General features: G+C 42.5%; 1 protein-coding gene across 2 annotated transcripts; it reads left to right on the top strand.

Annotated features, from left to right (window-relative positions):
• Positions 1-12,552, top strand: mknk2b (MAPK interacting serine/threonine kinase 2b). Of its 2 annotated transcripts, none has more exons than XM_019875326.1 (14): positions 1-130; positions 646-864; positions 1,192-1,282; positions 1,388-1,489; positions 1,580-1,677; positions 5,202-5,281; positions 5,445-5,518; positions 5,656-5,760; positions 5,921-5,976; positions 6,173-6,268; positions 9,229-9,423; positions 9,514-9,678; positions 9,772-9,812; positions 9,905-12,552. In XM_019875326.1, exons 2-14 carry the CDS (start codon positions 814-816, stop codon positions 10,176-10,178), a joined length of 1,428 nt encoding a protein of 475 aa, XP_019730885.1. In that variant the 5' UTR covers positions 1-130; positions 646-813; the 3' UTR covers positions 10,179-12,552. The 2 variants fall into 2 exon arrangements, with proteins under 2 accessions (XP_019730885.1, XP_019730883.1); XM_019875324.1 differs by having other exon boundaries at positions 1,373-1,489.
• Positions 12,553-15,973: the final 3,421 nt, after the last annotated feature.

Here is a 15,973-nt window from a genome sequence, read left to right as displayed (position 1 = left end):
ACTGCTGTCACTCCGCCACCTTCCATGTCCCTTCAATCGGCTTGTTTCCCCCACGACCGTCCTCTGCGGCTGTCCAAGCAGTGGGTCCGATTACGACGCTAACACTGGAGCTGTAAAATTATTCAATTGGGTAAGTTAATATTTTCCTTCTTTCTCTGTTTTAATTATCTTGTTAAGTAAAACATTTCCCATTCTGTTGTTGTTTTTTTTTACGGTGAATGTGGAGTACGTGTCCCACCAGTGGCACAGACACTGTAAATTCTTTATTTGGCTTTAAATGTTGTGTAACGATGTACGGGCAATGTAAGAAAACGACCAGGTTAATTTTTCTTGATGTTTGTCTTCTGTAACCAAAAGCCAACTTTACGTCAGCCGCTACGCAGCTAGCTTGTAGTTTAGCACGCGCTCGTTAGCTTGTGCATGGCAGCGCTCAAGTCAGCGTAATTTTTAAAACCCATTATTTTGTGCCTAAAATATGATGAGTTGCTTATGCAAATTAAGTGCCTTAGATTAAGTTATTTCGTATACTTGGATACTTGATTCATTCATACGGATAATTAAATATTTTTGAATATATGATCTCGATACTTTGCAGTGCTTCCGAGGTAATGGCCTTGTACGTTTTCGTGTTTGCGTTGTGCGCAGGGCTCCGGTAAAGCGCCGCAGAAAGCTGACCAGCCCGCACCAGTGTGATCTCTTGCAACTGTCTCGGAAACACCTCAGTTTCGGAGAAAGTGCAATCGGATAGGCCAAACACCACTGCCACAGCCGCCGCTCATCCTTCCAATAACAAATCGCCCAAATCGAAGCAGAATGGTGCAAAATAAGATCACCGAAGTCACTGGATTCCACCGCTCATTTAAGGTTTGTTAAGTGCGTTCGTGTGTGCGCTCGTCGGTTGGGTGGGGGGGGGGTTGCACGTGTATGTGAGAGAACTGCAAACAATCAGCACATTGTTCATCACCCCATTTATGACAGCTAATGTATGGGTGGCTATCAAGCCACATTAAGTAGGGCTTAAGTTCTATGACTATTTGGTAGTTTGATGTGGTCCAACAATACAGTATTATTGTTTTGTCAGGAAGAAGCCCAATAGGCACTCTTGATTCTAGCTTGGTGCAGCTGAGCCAAGAGATTTGATCAATTGAGGAAGTTGTGGCTGTTTTCTTATTTCAATATCTTACTTTGCAGGGCCAAAATCCTTTTGAGACAGATGACTTCACCAAAAATGGATCTCATCTCATTGATTCATCATTTGATTTTGATTCCTCCCCAAGGCATGGTGGGTATTAACACTTTAGTTGTATAGTAACCCATTCTGTTGGGGTTGCTTCCTCAGTTTAACAATTACTCAAACTCTGTAATAATGTAGTGTCTATTGTGACAGATATACCTTCCAGCCAGCCCATAGACATCCCTGATGCCAAGAAGAGAAGCAAGAAGAAGAAGCGTTGCAGGGCAACAGACAGTTTCTCTGGGCGATTTGAAGGCAAGATAATTTTCAGTGGACTGTGGCTTGATGTAAAATTCTGCTGCATAAACAGAATGCTTAAGATTCAACTCGTTCACCCGCTCACAGATGTATACAGACTGCAGGATGAAGTACTGGGAGAGGGTGCCTATGCCAGGGTGCAAACATGCATCAACCTTATAACCAACAAAGAGTATGCTGTCAAGGTAAGATGCACAGCTTTCAGTCTAAATGTACAATATGATTATTATTTAAGTCTCTTGCTGAAGGAAGTTTTTGTTCGAAAGCAGGATCCTCAAGTCTTTACATTGGCTGCCACATGACTCTCTTTGTGTGTTACTGCTGCTCTGGAATTAGCTGCAGTCAGCAGACACTCCCCTTGCTGTTTTTACATGCAGCCATCCAATCACAGAGCAGGGAGGGATATACCCTCCCATTCATTCCACTCCTATTGCCCAGAGAGTGGATGCTCAGAGAGAGAGAGAGAGAGAGAGAGGGAGGGAGAGAACATTGTGTGCTGCCAAAACAAAACCCTCATATAGAGGAGGAGGGGTGGTGGGTGGCGCTGGTTGAACATTGTGACCCAGGATGTTTACATGGTTTTATTCCTCTTTTCACTCTCTGCAGTAATATTTTTTTCACTTTTAAAGACCCGCCTTGAATGAAGGAACTTCCCTCTTTGAGAACTGCATTGCCTCACACAAAGGAAGCAAAAACATTGCATAATTTTTCTCTGATTAAGATATCCTTTATTTGTCCCACACTGGGGAAATTTACAGTCTACAGCAGCAAGATTGTGAGTAGAAAGAAAAAAGAAGAAAAAAAACAAACACCGTTAAATTAAGTGCAATATAAATACAGATATGGATAAAGTCGCAGTGATATTTACAGTTGTTTTTCCACATCATTTTATTTTTTATTCAGCAGCCTGACAGCAGTCGGTAGGAACGAGCGGCGGTATCTCTCCTTCTTGCAGCGCGGGTGTAACAGTGTCTGGCTGAAGGAGCTACCTAGTGCTGTCAGGGCGGGCGGGGGGGGGGGGGGGGGGGGGGTTGCACGTGTATGTGAGAGAACTGCAAACAATCAGCACATTGTTCATCACCCCATTTATGACAGCTAATGTATGGGTGGCTATCAAGCCACATTAAGTAGGGCTTAAGTTCTATGACTATTTGGTAGTTTGATGTGGTCCAACAATACAGTATTATTGTTTTGTCAGGAAGAAGCCCAATAGGCACTCTTGATTCTAGCTTGGTGCAGCTGAGCCAAGAGATTTGATCAATTGAGGAAGTTGTGGCTGTTTTCTTATTTCAATATCTTACTTTGCAGGGCCAAAATCCTTTTGAGACAGATGACTTCACCAAAAATGGATCTCATCTCATTGATTCATCATTTGATTTTGATTCCTCCCCAAGGCATGGTGGGTATTAACACTTTAGTTGTATAGTAACCCATTCTGTTGGGGTTGCTTCCTCAGTTTAACAATTACTCAAACTCTGTAATAATGTAGTGTCTATTGTGACAGATATACCTTCCAGCCAGCCCATAGACATCCCTGATGCCAAGAAGAGAAGCAAGAAGAAGAAGCGTTGCAGGGCAACAGACAGTTTCTCTGGGCGATTTGAAGGCAAGATAATTTTCAGTGGACTGTGGCTTGATGTAAAATTCTGCTGCATAAACAGAATGCTTAAGATTCAACTCGTTCACCCGCTCACAGATGTATACAGACTGCAGGATGAAGTACTGGGAGAGGGTGCCTATGCCAGGGTGCAAACATGCATCAACCTTATAACCAACAAAGAGTATGCTGTCAAGGTAAGATGCACAGCTTTCAGTCTAAATGTACAATATGATTATTATTTAAGTCTCTTGCTGAAGGAAGTTTTTGTTCGAAAGCAGGATCCTCAAGTCTTTACATTGGCTGCCACATGACTCTCTTTGTGTGTTACTGCTGCTCTGGAATTAGCTGCAGTCAGCAGACACTCCCCTTGCTGTTTTTACATGCAGCCATCCAATCACAGAGCAGGGAGGGATATACCCTCCCATTCATTCCACTCCTATTGCCCAGAGAGTGGATGCTCAGAGAGAGAGAGAGAGAGAGAGGGAGGGAGAGAACATTGTGTGCTGCCAAAACAAAACCCTCATATAGAGGAGGAGGGGTGGTGGGTGGCGCTGGTTGAACATTGTGACCCAGGATGTTTACATGGTTTTATTCCTCTTTTCACTCTCTGCAGTAATATTTTTTTCACTTTTAAAGACCCGCCTTGAATGAAGGAACTTCCCTCTTTGAGAACTGCATTGCCTCACACAAAGGAAGCAAAAACATTGCATAATTTTTCTCTGAACACAAGTGTAATAAAGTGTGGTTCTTGACGCTAAGTGCACAGGTCCAAAGCTGTATTATGCTTGCATCCACGGCCTTTGTATACATTTGTGCAAGCAAAAATCCTTAAATCCTACCAAGCACATACGATATCCATATCATAGAAATGAATAATTAAGAAGACTTGAGGCAAGCGTTTGATCATATGACAATGATCTGTTGCTGTTGTTTACGCTGTGACGCGTTGGTGGATCTCCATGGGAGTTTGTCGTTCTGGGGGAGGAAGCGTGTAGAGTAGGTCATTTGCTTGTTGGGGGGGGCTCAGACTGCTCCTGCCAGATGTCCCGTCTACCAGCCCCCAACGACCCCACACCCCAGCGACAGGCGAGTTGCAAGTGTGGTCTCCTTGTGTTCCAACTGGAACAAAGCTTCATGAAGTACAAGCAGCAGCCTGTGCATATTTAACACCTCCCTGGCTCAGATGGTTGTTTGACTATCTTGCTTAGCAGCATAAATCTCATCACCCTATTATGTATTGTGTGCGTCCGTGTGTTAGTATACTGTATAGATGTGTGGATAGATTGATGGATTGGAGCTATAGACGTGTATTGTATATATTATATACAGTATGTATGGGTGCTTAATTGACTTCCCCGTTTTATGAGCTATTGTGCTAGTTCGTGCTGCTGACTCAGACTGGATGAGTGCAAGGGGCTTTGGAGTGCTCACGCCACTCTTGTCTGTGCATTAATCCTTGACGCATGGCAGTACTGGGCTTCAAAAGCAACTGTAATCCAGCTACCAGGAAGAGAAACATGCACAACATCCAAGCAAACAATAACTGTTCAGGACTGGAACATTCAGCCCTTTTGATTTGGTGTCAGCAGTATATTATGCTCTTGGCATGACGTTCAACTGATGGTGGCCCCTCGCTGGTTAAGCTCCCCATGGCACAGCAGTTATATTTAGAGAGCATGTTGTTTTTGTTTTTTGAGGCTTTTTTTTATTTTTTTTTTAACCGTAAGTAGTTTGGGAATGCCCCACGGAATGTTTCAAATGAGGAACACTTAAACGCACTTAAGATTTAAATAAGACTGACACATGGCACTAAATATAGCGCCGCTCTGTGACTTTGTTAATCATCATGGTTTGGCTGGCAGCGTAGAAAGTAGGTTGAAGTGTATTTGCGAGTGTGTCACAGGGTGGGGTGACTTTTGGGAAGCGGGGGAAATCGAGGCCTTAACTTGGCACCACATATGGAACATGTAATCTACTCTCTGTGGACACATGTCGACTCTTATGCTGCATGAGCAGCATGTCCTCGAAGTTACACGCACCATTGTGTCCTTTATTTTTAACTACAGCGTATGACCAGCTCCCCATATTAACCTGTGTCTTTTCTTTCAGATAATTGAAAAAAGACCAGGCCACAGCCGCAGCCGTGTCTTTCGTGAGGTCGAAATGCTCTACCAGTGCCAGGGCCACAGGTAGTGATCCTCCTAATCACTAACTCAAACTAAATACAACGTGATCACTTTTGACTCTGACCTTTTTAACCTTGTAATGCAACACATTTTTAGTTCTAAAATGAGGGTACATGTAGGCAAGAAGGCATTTTGTTTGTTTGACCGGCTGTATCTTCTCTCATAGTAATATCCTGGAATTGGTGGAGTTCTTTGAAGAGGAAGACAAATTCTATCTGGTGTTTGAAAAGCTCAGAGGAGGTCGGTGAATTGCAGTTGCTCTCGCACCAATGTTAATTTTATTTGACCATGTAAAATGCCTGGCATGCCTTTTAGGAGAGTGGAGATTTGGTCTGCCTAATGTCAATAGCTGATATACTTGCATTCCCTCCCATTAGGGTCCATTTTGGCACACATTCACAAGAGGCAGCACTTCAGTGAGCAGGAAGCTCGAGTTGTCGTGCAGGACATTGCTCGAGCTCTGGATTTCCTGCATAACAAGGGTGAGCACGCTCTCACAAATCCTTGACAGTGTGCCCATCTGGAGACATTTTTAATATTCATGTGAATGTTTTTGCATTTTGATATTCACATTTTGAATGTTTGCGTCGTGTTTTAGCTGTGATAGACTAACCAGAAGTGAACTGTCTTGTTAATTTGCAGGAATGGCACACAGAGACCTCAAACCTGAAAACATCCTCTGTGAAAGTGCAGACAAGGTGAGTCTGTGCAAACTTTACTTGTCCATTTCAACTAATGGGAACTAATGTTGTGAATAGTGGATTGATAAGCTGCTCTCGTACAGTGTGATTACTTATCGGGCAAAGATAGTGTACAAAGAGTTCTATAATTGTACTTGAATGATTCAAGTGGGTGTGATGAGATTTTTATTCTCATTTTATGTTCCTCTCTCAGATTTCCCCGGTTAAAATCTGTGACTTTGACCTGGGCAGTGGTATCAAACTGAACAGTGACAGCTCACCCATCTCCACCCCTGAACTCCTCACACCCGTAAGTTCATGATCAACCTTTTCCTCACGAGATATAAATTATAGAGGTCATGTGCTACAAGGATCAATAAGTGTGCCGCAATAGAGTGGGGTGTGGCAAAGCAAAACTTGATGAGAGTCATTAGGCTGAACCATACTGTAATAACTGGAAAAGGTTGGATTAGATTGCCTTTGCCATTGCACAGAGTACCACTAATCATGCAACCAAATACGGTTTAGCTTAGCATCTACAGAGGTGCAAAGAGAGCAGAAAGTGGAGACCTAGTGTATATAATTGGTATTGGCTTTGCTGAGTGGATTTATTGGATAGACAATTTATTCAGATGGAAAGTTTATTTCTTTAAAAAAAAACTTTGACATGACCCAGTTGTTAAATTGTACAAATCTAATGTTTCGTCTTGAGTTATTCACTGTTTTGTACCTTTCCTCTGTGGAGTTTTCTATTCCATGCAGATAAGCGTTGTGCTTTCAGGCTTTAACGTGCCTTTATCAAGTCGAGGCTGCCTGCCCATTGGTCATGCGGGATGGTGTTATGCTCAGCCTGCTGATCAGTTTTTCATTGTCCCTGCCTGGCAGCATTCTTTTTACCTTATCACTTTATGGTATCAGCAGTTCCCGGCTAGATATCCCTTAGTTTAAGGTACACGTCCTACTTATCAGTTGTAAATATTGAGGCCGGAGAGTTTGAGGTTATGATTGTTCGACCCCGCACCATCATCACAACACCAAAGCGAATTCCTCAAAGCAAAGCGCCGCGAAAAGTGGGATGCACGCCATGTAACGATTCTGGCTTTTGCTACGTGTTGACACAGGCAGTCTGTGTGTAGTCTGTGCGTACGTGATAGATGGACGAGAGCAGGTGAAGGAGGAGGTGCTTAATCCTGCAGGAATGTTGTGTGTTGGGGGGCTGATTACAATGATGGTAACTTCATCTTTCGACGGAGAAACCACAGACCGGTACAGGACAATGGAGCCCCAATACAGGACAATTTAAAAAAAAAAAAAGTGACCTAGTGGAAAGACTTTCGGAAGCAATGTAACAGCCTTGGAATGTACCACAAGGGGAACTTCCAAGGCCATGTTGTGTTTTATAAAGAGTGCCTACCAAACCACACACAAACTTGTGAGGCAGTGCGGAAATATCCACCCTATCGCTGCTTATTTTTAATGCCCCATGACCCCAACCCTACATTTTTGTAATGTTCTTTATACAAAGGAGATCAACAAGGTTTGTTCTACAATGTTTTTATTTGCCCCCTCCCATACCTAGCAACTGAGCTTTGATTGGCTTAGACGAGTGGAGGGGGGGCGGTATGGCCTGCTCATGAATGCTGGATTCGTAGAGCTGCTGTTACACAACATTTATATTTTTGCATCTTTTGCATTCATCCACGGTGCTATTGAGCATTTAGGTTTTTTTTCCTCCAAAGTTTTTGTGCCATTTAGAGTTTGAGAATAACAACAATGAATGTTGGATGAATCTTTCTTGGAAAATGCTAAATATTGCTTACCAAGAAAGCTCCACAAGTGTCCAACATAAACGAAGCAAGGCTGCTCGAATATCAAAGCTTTCATGTGCAGTATTTGGGAGATTTGAAGCCGCCTCATTGTGCCAAAATTGAAGCGGTTATGGCTCCTATCCCATTTGCAAGTTCCCCTAAACCCTTGCCAGGTAATCTTGTTTACCAGTATCAGGGGTGTGGAACATGAGTGGTGTCATCATGGGCTGACTAGTCACATGGTCACGGGAAAGCCTCCCGCTTGCGTTAATGAACAGCGCATGAAGAAAATTTTGAGTGGGCATGGGATGCTTGTTAGCCATGATGCATTTATTGTCGCTGAAGTTGGAAGTGGAGCAAACAAGCTTAACCCTTTTTAATTATCTATTTGAAGCTTTTTTTTTCTTGCTCTTTCATTATATTTTTGTCCTGCATTCTGTTCTTTTTCAACTTGATTCTTCATCTGCTGAGGCAAGCTTTCCATACGTGTGGATGGTTGAAGTGTGGAGGTTGGGATTTTTCCCTGCGACAGAAGCGGCTTTGTCCGAGCTCAGGTTCCTTTGCAACACATTTCATGTCATAAATATGTAGGAGGAGGAGGAGGAAGAGGAGGAGCTGCTGGGATCTTGTGCAATCGTCTTGCTCAATGTAAACATGGCCCCTACAGATTAAAGGAGAGATGAGCTGTCCTGGGTTTCCAAGCCAAACTGCACATTTTATTTTATTTTTACTTTTTTTTTTTTAGCTGAAAGCTTGCAGTTTCACTGAGCAGGCCGATGACTGAAGAAGCGGTTTTTGATCCATTTGTCAGGCCCATCAAGTCGAGATTTTGCTGAACTCTTGGTTTGTCGAATGTCTATGTATGTCACGCGCTCGTAATAGAAATTTTGAAGGAAGGTTTTTGTGAACTCGTCACCTGCTCCTCTTTTGTACCATGAAGGCATCATTTGGCTTTTGTGCTTTAAAGTTATGTAACTGGCAAGGGCTCGGCCCAGTCTGTGGTTCTGCGGCATGGCCAATCCTCTTTGCTGGGCTAAGTGTTTGGCCTAATTCTTGTCTTGGATACATAACAAGGCAACGTCAGACCTGAGCCTGCCTGCCTGCCTTTGCCCTCAGTCCACTGTGTACTGTGTGCAGCTGGCTGGTCCAAGTTGTGACTCAATGTTCCTGCTAACCTGCCCCATTTGATGCTGTGCGGGGGATGTTGCACAACATGTTTTGAATTTCCACACAGAGAAAAGCTGTGCAGTGCCTTTTTATTTTTTATTTTTCGAAACTTGGCCCATCCTCCAAGATAGCCATGTGACTCTCGCAGTTCGCCCCCGTTTAGGCCTCTAGCTTCAACACGAGGTGTCAGCTGTACTGAGGAATGTCAGGAGCAGCAGCTAAAGAAAACATTTCACTCTTCTTGTATGCTGCTCATAGCCAAGCCTGTGGCTAACCAATGTGTTCTTCTCATCAGTGTGGCTCTGCAGAGTACATGGCACCCGAGGTGGTCGAGGCCTTCAGCGAGGAGGCCACCATTTATGACAAGCGCTGTGACCTCTGGAGCCTGGGAGTCATCCTATACATCATGCTGAGTGGTTACGCGCCCTTTGTAGGCCACTGCGGGCGTGACTGTGGCTGGGAATTGGGGGAACCCTGCCACAGATGCCAGGTGGGATTATGGAATGTCAGACATTTTGAAAAATGTTTTTTCATTGGTCTAATTTTTGACTTCAACAAAACTGCTCTTTCCCTCCTGTAGAATACCCTGTTTGAAAGTATTCAGGAAGGAAAGTATGAGTTTCCTGACAAAGACTGGGCTCATATCGCCTCAAGTGCCAAAGACCTGATATCCAGACTACTGGTTCGGGATGCCAAAAATCGCCTTAGCGCTAGCCAGGTGCTGCAGCACCCCTGGGTGCAAGGGGTGAGTATCGAGCCACCATGCTACCGCTATCATTTTGCATTAGTAATGGAGGAGTGCATTTTTACATTTTAATGGGCTTGCTTTCATTTTTAGGGTGCATCTGACACTCTGCCTACACCGGTGTTTCATCAGAGGTGAGGCAGTTGACCATGCGTGTAGTTTTCGATCCGCAACACTTCGCCTTTTTATATCCTGGGAACCTCATGTCCTTTCTCCCGTTCCACAGAAGCAGCAATGCGAGGGATCTGACATTCTTTGCAGACAAGGCCATGGCTGTGAACCGGCAGCTGGCTGAACAGGATGGCATGGAGGAGCAGCATCAGCTGGAGACCCCCTTTGTGGTCACTGCTGCCGGCTCCTCCATGCGTCTCTCTCCTCCTTCCAACTCGAAGCTGGCCAAGCGAAGGCAGCGCAGCAGCCAGCCCAAGGGCGGCCCCGTCTCCGCTGCCGAGCTTCGTCAGCTCTTGGCCCCTCTTGTTATTGTAGGGGACTGTGCCTGAATTTTGTCAACGTTGGCTCCAGATCTTCTGCGAAGACCTGCTCCTCTCCTTGCCTGTCTTTGACTCTCGCTGGCCTTGGTCCCTGGCCATTCAGGCTCTTTCTGAGTTTGCTGTATGGGGAGACCACAGATCTTCTTCTAAATGCCTTTTGACCTTCTGCAGCACTTCTGAAGCACATCAGCCCAGGGCCTGCAAATGCAGATTCACGTCCAGGTTATTGGGGAGGGAGGTTAAGAGAGAGTTAGTTTTATAAGCCCCACCCACCCCCCTTCTCTCAACACTTATGTTTAAAACTAAGCTCAGACACCAAAGGACAACCTCTCATGCTGCTCCCACGTTACAACTGGATCCACTGTGAATTAAGTTGTCTGGAATGTTCTCTTTGCCTGTATGTGTATGCATGAATGGTCAATCTGTACATGCATACAAGATTATGCAATATGCCAAGATGAAGGTGTACATAGGGGGGTGGAAGAGCTGTAAGCCAATGCTGTCTGTGCCTGGTGCCATTATTGTGTGGCTGGGGAATCTTTCAAGCTATTTATTATTTTTATTTTTTTTTGGTTCTCCACGCAAATAATTTTGGAATCGATTTGTCTCAGTGGCTACGCAATCAAAGCTCCAAGAGCAGAGAATGTCTGTATACTGCCAGCCATGATGTGATTAGTGCAGTGATTTATACAGTTTGGCTCAATGCTGTAAGGATCAGTTGCCATACTGTTGAGTATCACAGGTCAAAATTATTACTATCTGGTTGCCCCCGTAAATGACTATGCAATCTTGAACAATGTCTGAATAATAATCAAGAGTAAAAATTTTTTTTTTTTTTTTTTTGAAGAATTTACGATGTCCCACAGCCACACCCAGTGCTTACAGTTTTTCAGTTTTGTATTTTTTGTATATGTAAATCAATGTATGCCTCAGCGCTAACCTTGATATTTTTGGCACTAAAAGTTAGAATTCCCTCATGCAGGGTTTGAAAAGCACAGTTTGGCCGATGTGACCTTGTCATTCGATTGAATACACTTATTTGGACCATCAGCATTTTTAATGCTGATGTCTCATTTTTAATGAGACATCTATTTCCAAATATTTACATAATTGAAGACAGTCACCCCCCGCCCCCCACAGACTAAAAAAAGAAAAAAAACAAAAAAAAAGGAAAAACATTCCACAAAAACAAACAAAAAAAGTCTTCCACAAATGTGTAGCTGTATATGTTTACCTTATGTTTTTCATGTTAAAAACTCCATGTGAATGTGCCACTTTTTTCTTTCATTTTTTTGAATGGATTTTTTTTTTCTACTTGGTGATTTGTCATGGAGGCGCGGTTGAGTTCAGGTGAAACACCGGCTGGTTTCCTATGTTGGTTTACGGTATGTTAAGTTGTGTGAAAGTCGGCAGAAGTTTTAGTTGAGCTGGAGCGTTCTTGCCCAGACAGTGATTTTGTTTTGTTTTTATGTTCACAAGTTGGCAATAATTCTTTTCTTCTCGAATGAAGTAAATGTTCATTCTGAGACTGTGATAGACAGTGAAAAGTGACCAGGTCTGTTTCACTTAAAGGGGGTTCAAGTCATGACCTATCACATGGAACATGTGGAATAACCTAGCAGACAGGTGCTGACAATCCACTACCAGCACTGCAGTAATGGTACTCTGGAAATGGTTGCCTTTTTGCTAAAGGATCCACTCTGCTGATAACGGGACACTGTAATAGCTTTCGAAACCACCGACAGATGCATCATCATGGGATTTTATGTCTTATAATAAGACTTGAATTTGTATATGCAGCTGTTTCTTCTCTATTTGGGAAACTACTTTGCTAAATTTGATTAAGGCAATCTTTACGGGGTTTTAAAACGCCTGATACAGTTCAGTATTTTTTTTTTCTTATCTCCTGTGAGCATCGCAAGTTTTGGACTGGGTTTGATACCTGCAATCACGTGCACACACAAAGGGCCATACTCAAGATTCTGACTGGTGTAATAAGAGTTCTTGGTCATTATCATTTCTATTTTTTTTTGTGAAGTGGCAGTTGTTTTAATACTGTCTTGTTGGGAGAAAGTTCTATTCTAAGGCTCTCACTTTTTGTTTGTCATTTTGACGTAAGAAAGTGTTCAGTTCATTCATGAGGACAGTGTCAACCCTTCCCATAATTTGAATGTAGTCCACAGGCAAAGAATTTAAAATCCAGCAATACTTCTCAAAGCCTTCCTAATTGAACTCAAGTGTGTGGTAAACAATTCTGCCTGTGGCGGAAGAAACAGGCATTGAGCTGAGGCAGCCAATGCCTGAAATTAGCACCATCTCAATGCCCTTAGGGGGGAAGAAGTTTGGAATAAATACATCCTTAAAATATAAACCAATTTTGATTTAAGATAAGCACTTTACAGTATCATGTGAATGATTGCAGTTCACTCAAGGCAACGCTTAAAACAGTTGTTCCAGAATTTTGTATTGTTTTTCTAAAAAAAAAAAAAAAAAGCAATAAAATGCTTTTAAAAACTCACGTGTGTTTGTGATGTCTATTAATCATTGTGCTCATTGATTTCCTGTTCAGTTTAATGGACTTAGTTGGAAAGCTGATACTTGGCATGTGCGCCCTCCTTTCTCACCAGTTTCACATTAACCAACATTATCTTTTGACCAAGGCTGAGACCAGGCCTACAGATTGCAGTAAATTATCTTATCTGTCACACTCACTGATATTTGAGCTGTGTCACGTGTCCTTAGCTGTTAATACCAGCACACTTTTCCCTTCACTCTCTGAACTATGACTTGCATGTGATTTTATGTGTCAGTCATCCAGGATGCCACTGTGGGGCTTTCCACAGGCGGGCCTCACCATACGTGACTGATGCAACCTGCTGCAAGAGCTATCGCCACATGTGTGCGGATAGGAAACGACTTGGCTACACATTGCGACTTTTGAGTTATGCGGTTACAGCTGTCCAAAAGTGAAATAAGAACACTATACCTACAGTAGTACATGAATGAAGTCTGGTGGTACAGAATCATACTTTGGGGCTGTTTTTCTTCAGCTTGAACCAGGGGCCTAATCAAGGTGTGGTAAATTATGAACAGAACTAAATAGTGCTGTACAAATCTTTCGGGCAAATATGTATGTTCGAAAGCAAAAAACATGATTTGCTGTTGCCAGCCACATAAAATGATATGACGGTTCATATCTGGCCCTCGGGCTTTGAGTTTGACACCCGTGCACGTAAAGAAATTGCCCAGGCTACCACCTCGCAAACAACTGGAGTTGAAGCGGATTTACATGGGCCTTACATGGGACAGGAGATGTGAGGCAATCTCTATTTCGTTAATGGATGCTACAGCTTCTTGTTTGCTTTCAAACTTTTAGCTTGTAGCAGACGTGTGCACATTTTTGATCCACTGGTGAGAAAAAGTGGTTAAGATTGCACGACTGTCCGCGTCTTATGTGTTGTGTTGTATTTTTTTGTCATTTTATGTTAACTGTTCTGTTGATGGCGGCGCGACACCCACAGCGGCTCATCTCTCTCCTGTGGTTGAGAGGAAAGAAATTTCATCTGTGCTCTATGTTGCGCACATTTGACAATAAAGTTGACTTGAACTTGAACCCGAATATGAGCTGCATAAAGGCCAAAGGCAAGGTTGAGAACGCCTTTCCAAACATATACCACCTATTCATTCTGTCGACAATATTGACCCTTATCATTAACAGACATTTCCAATGAAAGGGTTGTACAGTATACTGCATATTTGAAACGTTACATAATACTTGGGGGGACTTTAGTCTCGACTCTGTTTCAGAAGTGGAAAAAAACGGGCCTTCAAATAAACAGTCATGTATACACCATACGTTGTGTCAGTTAGTAACTCAGAAAGCCACTTGATTGCGCAACATGTTTTCTGGCATTGCAAACGTTTCGGGGCAGGAGGGAATTAACTGATGCAATAGCAATGTGACTATTGTACTGTACAGTCTTCATTGGGCGTGACCGAGAGCCAAGAATCGGGATTGTACACACTGCTGCCCTCTTCTGGACATTCTTAGGTTAAACTCTGAGTAATTTATTTTGGTTAAATGGATGTGTAAAGACTGCATCCATACCTGTCAACTTTTCGGAGCGCCAACCTGTATAAGCTACCAAAAAATCCTTATAAAGAGCAAAAAAATCCTTCTAACATACCAAAGCATTTTATATGTCAAAATAACGGCAGAAAAAAAACCCACGAAATATGAATGATATATTTGTTTCCTTGTAGAACTTGCTTGTACACTACCGAAGTATGCAATGAATACTCTGCTGTTTTCAACTAGGAACCACGTGATTTACTGGAAAGTTAACGGAAATGAAAGCATTCGAGTAGACTAGCACCATTCTGGGCAAAAGCAAACGGAACTACCTCTTAGCGGGGGAAAAAAAAGAAAAAACCGGAAATTTTCAGAATCCGTATGATTTGTGCGATATGGCCATATACGTAAGATTCACCACAAAATCCGTATGAACTATGGCTAAACCGTATGAGTTGACAGGTATGTGCATCACATACTAATGTAAGCTTATGTTAAATTATTAATTATTTTCATTTTATATTTGAGCATTATATTCTTTTGTGTTACAGTTACCTAGGTCATATTCCGTTTAATAATTGCTTAAACAAGCTTATGTTGATATTATCTGATTGGTTAAGGAAACCAGGAAGTGTTTTCTGTTACCGGGAAGGGGGTGTGTTCTCGTTCATCCGTTCAGAGGTGCAGACGTTTTTTTTTTCTTTCTCCTTTTAATAAACTGCATTAAAGGATTCCATCTCTCCATCTGTCATTCGTAAAGAAGAGCCATCCGCTGAAAAACAACGAACCCCTCAACTTACACTAATATAGTACTGTACGTCATAATACTGTGTAATTAATGCATTTAAATGTGAGGTACTAAGATTTTCGCTGTACTTTTACTAGGAAAGGCAAGTCTGTATCACAGGACACACCCAACGCACTTGTGACGAATGAGCTAATTAAATTGTCCCTAATTGGATGACTTGTGGTCGGAAAAGAAAAGGCATAAAAACCCGCTCATGAGTTGGCATGAGCTATTAAAATGAGCGGCAGGTAGGTATTGCAGAGTATTTTACAATAGTTTTAAACTTTTCTATCCATGTCTCATGATGCAATTGTATACAAATATTTCTTTTAAATTTAACCTGTTTAGAATTGCCAATGTAAGTTGCTTTCTGATGACTATTTCGTAGGGTATTGATCTAATACCGGCGAGACATGATTTAAGTGCAGTTACTTTGACAAAACTATCAAGTCATATTGAATGTCTTAATGTGAAGAAACGCCACTCTCAAAAAGTTTCGTGTATTTAGTGTTTGGGTGCGGTTTAACTGTGACCCCAAATCGCACTACAATCTTAACAGGTCAACTTATTTTGACCTTTTAAACTTTTGAATACACATGTACAAATCTTGCGTGTTTTAGTCCTTTTTTTTTTGCATGTCATTTAATGAGCTGAACAGAAAAGTTCTCAATATGAAGAGAATTGGTAGTCCTCTTCATGATGTTCACCTGCTTTTGCGCCAATTTAACACAAAGTGTACGTCACAGTTGTTAGGTTTTTCTTGGAGGGCAGGGGCCGTGATCAGCAGGTTTCAACTGAGACTGAAAGAGTCAAAAAGACAAGGGAAGTGGCTGTCCAAAGGAGGGGCATTTTTATGTTGCTCTTGCAAGTTATGCAACGAGTACTAAAACGTTAAACTGTTCGAGATGTGCGCTGAGGTCAAAATATATTTACAAAAGGCAGTAG

The sequence above is a fragment of the Hippocampus comes genome, unplaced genomic scaffold (assembly GCF_001891065.2).
Source record: "Hippocampus comes isolate QL1 unplaced genomic scaffold, H_comes_QL1_v1.1 scaffold132, whole genome shotgun sequence".
NCBI lineage: Eukaryota > Metazoa > Chordata > Actinopteri > Syngnathiformes > Syngnathidae > Hippocampus > Hippocampus comes.
The sequence above is the reverse complement of the archived record's forward strand: the minus strand, read 5'-3'. Positions and strand labels throughout refer to the sequence as shown.

Coding starts and splice junctions, on each gene's coding strand:
- mknk2b (XM_019875324.1), top strand. CDS start 814: ATGGTGCAAAATAAGATCACCGAAGTCACTGGATTCCACCGCTCATTT. Junction 1,490..1,579: donor TTTCTCTGGGCGATTTGAAG/GCAAGATAATTT, acceptor ACCCGCTCACAG/ATGTATACAGACTGCAGGAT. Junction 5,282..5,444: donor TACCAGTGCCAGGGCCACAG/GTAGTGATCCTC, acceptor CTTCTCTCATAG/TAATATCCTGGAATTGGTGG.